Below are 10319 nucleotides of genomic sequence, written 5' to 3'. Positions count from 1 at the left end.
ACCTCCTCAGCAATGTGTACTTTAGCTTTATTACTACTGCTAATAATAGTTAATTAGCTGGTTATAACTGGTAATAAGGGTGTTATTGTTACTTGCTCTCTGCAGCACTTGGGTCAGATGTTCTTTAGAAATATACACTCAGATTATCTTGTCCTGATCTGCGTATCATTGGTGTTCCACAGGTTCCTGTATTATTGCCTACTGGCGCTATGGCACGTGGCTCGGAGCCATCAGCTGCCCCATCTGCAGACAAATAGTAAGACCGGACATTTTACAAAATTTTAAAATAACATCCAGGATCCTCCCAAAAGCCAGTTTTCCTGACCGCAAGGTTGTGAGAACAAATCCCGGGATTGTGTGGATTTTAATTCCGCAGAACTCCCTGGCTTTGTCCTTCTATCCTTGTATAATTATCTTCCTCACTCGGATACCCACGTCTGCCCTCAGGTGACCCTGCTGTTCCCGCTTTTCCGTGGGACGGAGCAGAGCGCTCAGACGCAGGACGGACAGCCGGACGCCGACCTGATCCTCAATGACGTCAACGATTATAACCGCAGGTTCTCAGGGCAGCCCAGATCTGTGAGTTTACCTTACTGTGTTTTCATTTATCCAACCACATGCAGTACTCTTTATCCGTTTACGGCTCCGTCCAGTGGAAAAGTTACCTCCTGTTATACAGAGAAGATTCCCGGAAAACCGACACTTGAGATTCTTCTCATAAATTATAAATAAATAATCGACGGTTTAAAATATTATTTAAAAAATGAACGTGTATTGATTCTACTCTCTCTGTCTGTCTCTCTCTCTCTGTGTCTCTGTATGTCTCCCTCTCACTATCTCTCTCTCTCTGTCTGTCTGTCTCTCTCTCTGTCTGTCTGTCTCTCTCTCTCTCTCTCTTTCTCTCTCTCTCTCTCTCTCTCTCTCTCTCTCTCTCTTTCTTGCTCTGTCTGTCTCTCTCTGTGTCTCTATATGTCTCTCTCTCTCTCTCTCTCTCTTGCTCTCTCCATCTCACTTTCTTGCTCTGTCTGTCTCTCTCTCTCTCTTTTTCTCTCTCGCCCTGTCTCTCTCTCTCGCTCTCTCCATTTCTCTTTCTTGCTCTGTCTCTCTCTGTCACACTCACTCTCTCTCTCTCTCTCTCTCTCTCTCTCTCTCTCCCTTGTTTAGCTCCTGGACCGTCTGCGTGACGTCCCCACTCTCCTCCGCCACGCCTTCAGGGAGATGTTCTCGGTCGGCGGACTCTTCTGGATGTTCCGGATCCGGATCCTGCTGTGCCTGGTGGGGGCGCTGACCTACCTGGCCTCTCCGCTCGACTTCATCCCCGAGGCTCTGTTCGGCTTGCTCGGCTTCATGGACGACTTCTTCGTCATCCTCCTCCTCTTCATCTACATCTCCATCATGTACAGGGAGGTGGTGACACAGAGGCTGGCCGGCTGAGCGCCAAACACTCAGCTGTGGTCAGTTCTAAAGGGTTTACAGTTTTATCACTGAGTGTGTGTGTGTGTGTGTGTGTGTGTAGATGAGTGAGTGTCATATAATATTCAGCTTAAATAATTAAGGTCAGATCAGGAGCTTCTGTCCTTGTAATATAAAATACATACTGCACATAGGAGGTTTAGTTCTTTTGTTTGTTTTTGTTTGTTTGTTTGTTTGTTTGTTATAGTAGAAATGATCGTGATTGGCTGGCTCGAGTGACCAAATGAGACAAAGAAACAAAGCGAGTGAATGTTACTCTGCAGCTCAAGCGCTGCGTAAGATATCGGCATCACCGAAACGTTAGCTCGGGAGAAATTAAACCGAACTTTTTCGCTAGCTCGCTAATTCAAATCGTTATTGTTTTAGTTTTGTGCAGAAATTTCTATTTATTGGAATAAAAGTCTTATAAAAATGAATGAAATCCCTCCTGCTCGATACTAGCTTGCCTCCTGTGTTAGTTATAGGAGCTTTATATCTTAAGTGGGTCTCAAAACCCACTGAGGTAAAAATGACTCGAAAACTGTCATGTGTTTAAAGGGGCGATATGTAATCTATAAAGATGTTAGAAAAAGATTAACACATAAATAAGTGGAACAGCACCCTTTTTATTAAAGCGTACGTTTCTTAAACATTCACCTTTTAAGGAAAATGAACAGAAGAGAACAGTATATTCAAGCTGGGGGTGGAGCTTATTTCAGGCCCAGAAAAATAAAAATGTACGTAAATGCGGCAAGACATCAGATTCAGTGTATAGTGATATTGCTAAACACAGGGGACTGATATAGCGGCCATTTTATTAAAGTGTTTTATTTAAAAGCCTCTTTTCAGACAGTCCAGACCTCTTTCTCCTGATTTGCCTTTAAATATAATTCAGGTTTGAGTACAAAATGTAAACTTTTCATTTTCTATCATCAAGTTGTGAGTAAACAGAGCTGAAAACGTGGGGAAAAAACAAACTAAAACAAAGCTGTAATTATTTGCACTTAATTACTCACTTGATTAACTTACTTTTCAGAATTGAACTGTAACAATATGGGACATGAAACTGTACCAGCTGGAGGAGGTTACTGCAATTAATTCAGCTTAATTCATCCAAAAATCGAAAGGGAAACGTAGGTTTGCGTGAAATTGTGTTCAGAATTCATTTCTTTTTAAGCCCTATAGAGGGAGCCATATTCAGTCCCTCCAGGATTTTTTTAATATATATATTTTTTTTATTATTTAATTTTTTATTTTTGTGATTGTTGGAGACAAAAAACATTTGATTTTGCTGCTGATTATTTCTTTCTTTCATTTTTTTTTTTTTTTTTACTTTTTTTCCCAATATATTTTCAATTTATTTTCATTTATTTTCTTTTTTATTTTCAAATTTCTTTCAAATTTTTTCCAATTTATTTTCAATTTATTTGCATTTTTCTTTCACTTTTTTTCTAATTTATCTTCAGTTTTCTTTCGATTTTGTTTTCAATTTGTTTTCAATTTTCTTTCATTGTTTTCCCAATTTATTTCCAGTTTATTTTCACTTCTTTTTTTTTTTTCGCGAAACACTACTTGAATCTGTGAAACTGCAAATCTTCAAGTCTGCTTGATTTTCTCACTCGACCACAGTCACAGTCTTACTAAAGGAAGCTTTAAAACTAGATGATTATTCTAGAGCTAGGAAAAAGGTTTGAACAGTTACAGACTGCCGCTTTAAGCGAGTTAAACAGAATAAGATCTCCTTGGGTAACAGGGTTGAAGAACAACATCAGAACAAACCAGTCATGATTATTTCTGAAAATATTTCAATAACTAAACCTCCTAAACCTGTGGGTGTAGAATTATGACTCTGAGCCTTTTTGTTTGTTTGTTTCTTTTTAGATTTTTTAAACTCTGTAGTTAAAACTATAAGGAACCTGAATGCCATGGATTTTACATATTATATTTGATCAAATTTTACTTCATTATATATTCGTTTTTATTAACTGTGATATTTGGCATGTTTGTCATTCATAACATCATACATAAGCACTTCTTATAGAACTTAAGGTACTTATAGATATATGAAAATATAAAAGTCAAATAATAACTAAATAAATACCATTAAACAATTCATTTAAATTTTTGTTCTGTCTCAAAGTTAATGTTTCAATTTATAACATAATAACTGTAGAAGTATATTTTTTTTGGAAGTGCTTATGAAGGTTTTATGTCACTTTATAAACACTATCCTTAAATGTTTACACTAAAACACAATTAGATCATATTTATTATTTATAAATTAAACATTAAACATCATTATTTTGTTAATTAAACATTAATTTGTTCATTAATTTCACTGAATCCAGTGATTATTTTTATTATTATAAATTAAACATTATTTTGTTCATTAATTTTCCTTATGACTCATCAAAATAATGAACAATTTATAAAAAGAATTTGAGTCATCAAACTGAATTTGAGTCATCAAAAAAATTAATGAACAAAATAATATTTAACTTTTAATTTTTTGTTTTTTATTTTTTTATTTTGTTTTTCAAAAAATATCAGTGACATTGATTAAATATTATTTTTTCATTAATTCTTTTTTGATGACTCAGATACATTTTTTAAACAATAAATTAAACATTAAACATTATGTTGCTCATTAATTTCACTGACGTCTCAAATCCAGTGATCTTTTTTTATAAATTAATAATTTAACATTATTTTATTCATTAATTTCAGTGATGGCTTGAATAAAAATAATGAACAATTTATTTTTAAAAACCATCAGAAAAGTCATCAAAAAATGAATGAACAAAATGATGTTTAATTTTAATTTTTTTTTTCTGTTTAAAAAATATTTTTTAAATGACAACATTAAAAATTAAATATTATTTTGTTCATAGGTTTATACTCAAATCCATTTATTTAGTTTTTTTTTGATGACTCAGATACATTTTTTTAAACAATAAATTAAACATTATTTTGTTCATTCATTTCACTGATGACTCAAATCCAGTGATCTTTTTTTTTTTTTTTTATAAATAAAAATTAAAACATTATTTTGTTTATTAATTTCAGTGATAAAGATAACTTGGATGTGAGTCATCAAAAAAATTAATGAACAAAATCAAATCGAATTTTTTTCTCTTAAAAAATACCAGTGATATTAATTAAATATTAATTGTTTTTGATAAATTAATTATTATTATTATTTTTTTTATAAATTAAATATTAAACATTATTTTGTTCATTCATTTCACTGGTGACTCAAATCCATTTTTTGGTGCTATTTTCTGCTTCTTAAGATCGTGATCAAGAAAATAAACCTAGGAAAACAGATTAAATATGATGTGTAAATCCATGCCATTTAAGAGGTCCACTATTAATCTCAATAGCCGGCTCTTATTTATTTATATATATATATATATATATATATATATATATATATATATATATATATTTGTTTGCTTTCAAGTCTTTGGCTGTCAAAGTTCACACACTGCATGTGGAACTGGGCCACAGTCACATTTCCGATAGAACCTGAAAGGCTAAGCTGTGAATTCGTATTAATGCGTAGGCAGGAGGCGGCGGGTTAAAAAGTCATCTTTCCGCCAGAGCGTGAAGCAGAATGGAAAGTGCACTTCCACAGAAGATGAGTCTGCTTTCATACGAAATGCATAGATGGGCATTGGGGAAAACCAGAAGAGCACAGACAAAAACAATTAAGAATCTTCCAGAACTATGAGCAGCTGTGAGTTTCCATATAAACAGACTTTTGGGTTAAAAAGAAGCAAACTAAAACATCCCTTCTGTTTCAGGATGTTTAGAGACCCAGCACTTCATGGATAATCTGTTCATTCCCAGTTAAATCGCTGTTTAATGACTGGAACTTTCCAGAATCAGGGGGAACCATTAACACTTCATTAACACTCATGTTCATAGAGGCTACATGACACCTACGTAAGCCCTTCGTGACTACCACATTTCCAGCAAGCCGGGTTACATTACAGCATGCATTGTCGCCTCAAACGATTGCACAATTCACTTTGAAGACTGCTTTATGTCAAGGTGACATAGCGGCTACGTCAAGTGACATAGACCTTTGAAGACGTTTTGAAGTGTTGTGACTGATTTCACAAGACTTGACATCGTGCCTCTGTATTTCTGTTATATTTCTGGTTACGAGAATTATAAGAGTACTTACACCAATGCTATGACAGTCTTATGACACGTGTATTTCGCCTTATGACATGACAATATAGTGACAGAGCTGTGCTTAAGTAAAGCAAGTTTAAAGATACTATTTTTAAAAGTTGAATGAAGACTAATAACAGTGTTGAGACATGGTAATGTTTGGTATATTGAGTATAAGTGTTTAATTAAGACTTATAACAAGGTTGTGACACAGTAATGACAAACCTATGTGGATTTTCTGCCTCTGAAGTAAAGCGAATATGCATTTATTAAGACATAACATTGCAGAATGCATCATCACTTTGAAAGATTGCGCTATTCACTTTAAAGACTGCTTTACGTCAAGTGACATAGATCTTTGAAGACGTTTTGAAGTGTTGTGACTGATTTCACAAGAAAGCCATGACACTAAGAGTACTTACGCCAATGCTATGACAATACAGATATAATAACAGTTATATATAGGCTTATAACAACTTGTATGATTTTGATAAAGAATAATTTGGCTATCTATAATGCTCTAATTAAGACTTATACCATTGTTATAACACCCTAACGATCACACTGTGTATAAGTTCTCTGGTCCTCAATTAACACAAGCTTTATTCGAGTAATCTGCTTCTGAACGAAGACTTAGAACAATGTCATGACAAAGTAATGACAGCAATGTGTGTATTATCTCTGGCTTTCAATTTGATTAAGTATTTTGAGGTTTTGGTGTTATTACGCCTTATAACAGCCTTATGTCAACACGGCTCTATGTCACTTAACGCAGGTGTTATGTCAACGCTTTATATGTAACAGTAATTGGAATAAGCTTTTAATGAATACAGAATGTTATGTCACTTATTTCAAAATGGGCTTATGTAGGTTTTACGCCACCCATATGAACACTAAACTTTAAAGGCGAATTTGCTCAGAATTATTTTGAAAATGCTATCTATTTTAGCAATAAAGTAAATGCAATTTACTGTTCCTGACCACTCTGCTGATAGCCTGAGGGAAAGTTCTCTCTGGAGACGGGTAAGCTGCGTACTGTATGCACACCTGTGTTCATAAGGCCGTACTAACATGATTATAAGCAGGCATAACTGGTAAATTAATGATATGTCCACAGTTGCGTTAAATAAAAGCCTCTGCCTAATGAGCACATTTTAAAGTAAACGTTATTCTGCTGTATCCTAAACCAAATGTCAGAGATCCACTCAGTAACCATGCTACTTGATGTTCTGCGTACGTGTCATTTCCTGTCCTGGTGTTTGAAACAAAGCGCATGAAGCTGTGGAGCTTTTGCACAACATGCTGTGCCTTGACTCTGAGACAACCACAGGATTGTGAACTTGAATGAACAAATGATTACAAATAAAATATCTACAACAATATTTCTTTGTGTTCCAGTACATGCTTTACTTGCAGGCTTATAGGAAGCTAGCTATGGGAACCTAGCTAGGACTGGAAAGATTGTTGTCATGGTTACAGAGAGAGAGTCACAATAGCGATGTTTCTAATAGTTCTGTTTTGATGAGTGGCTTCATTCATCTGTTAATGTAAACAATGTTATAAAAACCAAATGTCTTTGGAAACATGTAATAATTACCCTCAAAAATTCCCTACATGCCCAAAATTATGTGGACGTCTAAACATGACCACGACTCCCATGTGTGAGTCTTCCTCAAACTTTTACCACGAATTTGGACGCACGTGATTGTGAGATTCCCTTCACTACAACTAAATACCACCAAAACCTGTTCCAACACGAGGATACCCCTGAGCTCCAAGTCCAGCTCCAATGAAGACGTGGTTTGTGAAGGTCGAAGTGAAAGAACTCCAGAGCTCCAGACCTTCGAACCACTGAACACATTGGGGATGAACTGAATACACCATTAGGGTTCCTCATCCAGCATCTAATGCTCTTCGTTTCCAAAATCTGGTGGAAAGCCTTCTCAGGAAAGTAGAGGCTGTTAGAACAATAAAATGATGAATGCCATGTCTCTGGAATGAGAAGTACATATGGAGAAGTCCCATGGTCAGGTGTCCAGATACTTTTGTCCTTATAGTGTGGCTTCAAATGAAGCAAAATATACAATCTAAACTACTGAAATGTTATTTGTCGCCTGTCAATTCCTTGATCCCTTAGTTCCAGTAAAAGAAACTCTTAATGCTTCAGCAAACCAAGACAATTTCATGCTCCTAACTTTGTGGGAACAGTTTTGGGGATGACCCCTCCCTGTTCCAACATGACTGCACACCAGTGCACAAAGCAAGTTCCATAAAGACATGGATGAGTGAGTTTGGTGTGGAGGAACCTCACAGAGTCCTGACCTCAACCCGATAGAACACCTTTGGGATGAATTAGAGCGGCGACTGTGAGCCAGGCCTTCTCATCCAGCATCAGTGCCTGACCTCACAAATGTGCTTCTAGAGGAATGGTCAAAAATTCCCATAAACACACTAGACCTTGTGGAAAGCCTTCCCAGAAGAGTTAAAGCTGTTATAGCTGTAAAGGATGAGCCAACTCCATATTACATTCATTTGCAGGTAAAGGCAGACGTCCCAGTTTTGGTCTGGCTCACAGTCTCCACTCTAATTCATCCCAAAGGTGTTCTATCAGGTTGATCAAGTTCCTCCACACCAAACTCACTCATCCATGTCTTTATGGACCTTGCTTTGGTCACTGGTGTGCAGTCATGTTGGAACAGGAAGGGGTCATCCCCAAACTGTTCCCACAAAGAGCATGAAATTGTCCAAAATGTCTTGGTATGAAGCTGAAGCATTAAGAGTTCCTCTGACTGGAACTAAGGGGCCGAGTCCAACCCTTGAAAAACAACACCTGAATTCATTGATTTGGAGGGGTGTCCCAAAACTTTTGGCAATAGAGTGTATATCTGTGTCTCAACACCAGTGACGCTAGCATGAATTTATACTGGAAATTAAAGATAATTACTTATAATCATTTATGCTTAAGATCCTGTGGCTTTAGTGGTCAGATTCATCTGATGTCTGATGTATATTAAAATACAGTAGTCTCCATTTTGTTAACCTGTGGTGTTAATATATTTATCTATATAATCCATGGCAGAAAATAACTTCCTCATAGGCTTCAAATCCTTTATTTTAAACGCCCGGGTTCTGACATGTGGTAATGTCATGCATTAATTTCACCACACGATGGCAGCAAAAGCTGTGTTTACTCACGAGACTCCATTATTTCCCTGCTAAGTGTTTATGCTATGTTCATAAAAAGCTGCTTTAAACACACTTTTACACTTACACTCCTGAGCATTTATTGTTCTTTTCTACTTTAGTGAACTTCACACAACATGTTCATGCAATGTTTAGGAGTGAAATTGCACCACAGCAACACAGGACAATCACAAGTAGCAACAAGCTAACTAGCAACAAGCTGTTGATTACTTTCTTAACACAGTGATTAGTTTGACGAGTGTTATAGAGTCCACCTGTGTTTTAACAGATCTAAAGCCAATAAAATGAAATAAAAGTAGAATAAGGAGACTTTACATGTGGGCGTCTATGTTTTTCTAGTCTTTGTCTGTCCAGTTTCTATGAGTTTGTACCCATGATTAGCTTCAGATTGCTGTTCTGGGCTGAAAGCAACAGAGGAACCCGATGTTTGTGGCTCATCCACCTGAAACTGTGATGTTTTGTGCATGCTGAGATGCTTTTCTGCTCATCTTCTTTTGGCTTTTCCCTTCAGGGGTGGCCACAGCGAATCATCTCTCTCCACCTATCCCTATCTTCTGCATCCTCAACACTTACACCCACTAGCTTCATATCCTCATTTATTCCATCCATATACCTCCTCTTTGACCTTCCTCTTTCCCTCCCGCCTGGCAGCTCCATGTCCAACATTCTCCTACCAGTATACTCACTCTCCCTCCTCTGAACATTCCCAAACTATCTTAATCTGACGTCCCTAACTTTGTCCCCCAAACGTCCAACATGAGCCGTCCCTCTGATGTACTCGTTCCTAATCCTGTCCAACCGTGTCACTCCCAAAGAGAACCTCAACATCTTCAGCTCTGCTACCTCCAGCTCTGACTCCTGTCTCTTCCTCAGTGACACCGTCTCTAAACCGTACAGCATGACCGGTCTCACCACTGTCTTGTACCACATCACAGGTGTTTATTTAAGTTACTATAGAAACTTCCTATCAGCTCAGATCAGTCTGCTTATCAACAAGGCGTTTCAATCTGCAGATCCTCCACACCCAGGATGCTTTTTGTACCATTGTGTGTGTGTGAAAATCCCAGGAGATCATCAGTTTCTAAAACACTACCATGATTAAAGTCCCCCAGATGGGACTTTTCCCCTATTCGGATGTTTGAAGTGAACAAGCTCTTGATTTGTATCTTGTGCTGCTGCCACGTGATTGGCTGCATAAATTGAGCGGGTGTACAGGTGTTCCTATTAAAAAGGTGTCTTCAAGATGAGTCTAGTTTGTTGTTTCAGGTGATGAGTTTCGTTGTCGCAACGATTCCTGAAAGTAACGTGTTTGTCTCTTTGTTGGAATTGAGGCTTAGTCACACTTCAGACAAAACATCAAGAATTTCACAGTGTCTGAGTATTAACATGCAGGTCTTACCTCCGAGCCTGAGTTAACACACACACACAAACACACACACACACACGTCATTATCTACACCACTGAGTGATAGCATGACATT

At 37.0% G+C, this 10319-nt stretch overlaps 1 protein-coding gene across 1 annotated transcript in view; it reads left to right on the top strand.

Annotated features, from left to right (window-relative positions):
* rnf170 (ring finger protein 170) overlaps positions 1 to 3582 on the top strand; it is a 7901-nt gene extending 4319 nt beyond the window's left edge. The window contains exons 5-7 of the mRNA XM_058382826.1: positions 183 to 256; positions 448 to 579; positions 1165 to 3582. Of these exons, the coding sequence (XP_058238809.1) occupies positions 183 to 256; positions 448 to 579; positions 1165 to 1434 (476 nt within the window). The 3' untranslated portion in view covers positions 1435 to 3582. The remainder of the gene's footprint in view (positions 1 to 182; positions 257 to 447; positions 580 to 1164) is intronic.
* The last annotated feature ends 6737 nt before the right edge of the window (positions 3583 to 10319 follow it).

This window comes from Hemibagrus wyckioides, linkage group LG28 (genome assembly GCF_019097595.1).
Source record: "Hemibagrus wyckioides isolate EC202008001 linkage group LG28, SWU_Hwy_1.0, whole genome shotgun sequence".
In the NCBI taxonomy this organism is placed as follows: domain Eukaryota; kingdom Metazoa; phylum Chordata; class Actinopteri; order Siluriformes; family Bagridae; genus Hemibagrus; species Hemibagrus wyckioides.
The sequence above is the reverse complement of the archived record's forward strand: the minus strand, read 5'-3'. Positions and strand labels throughout refer to the sequence as shown.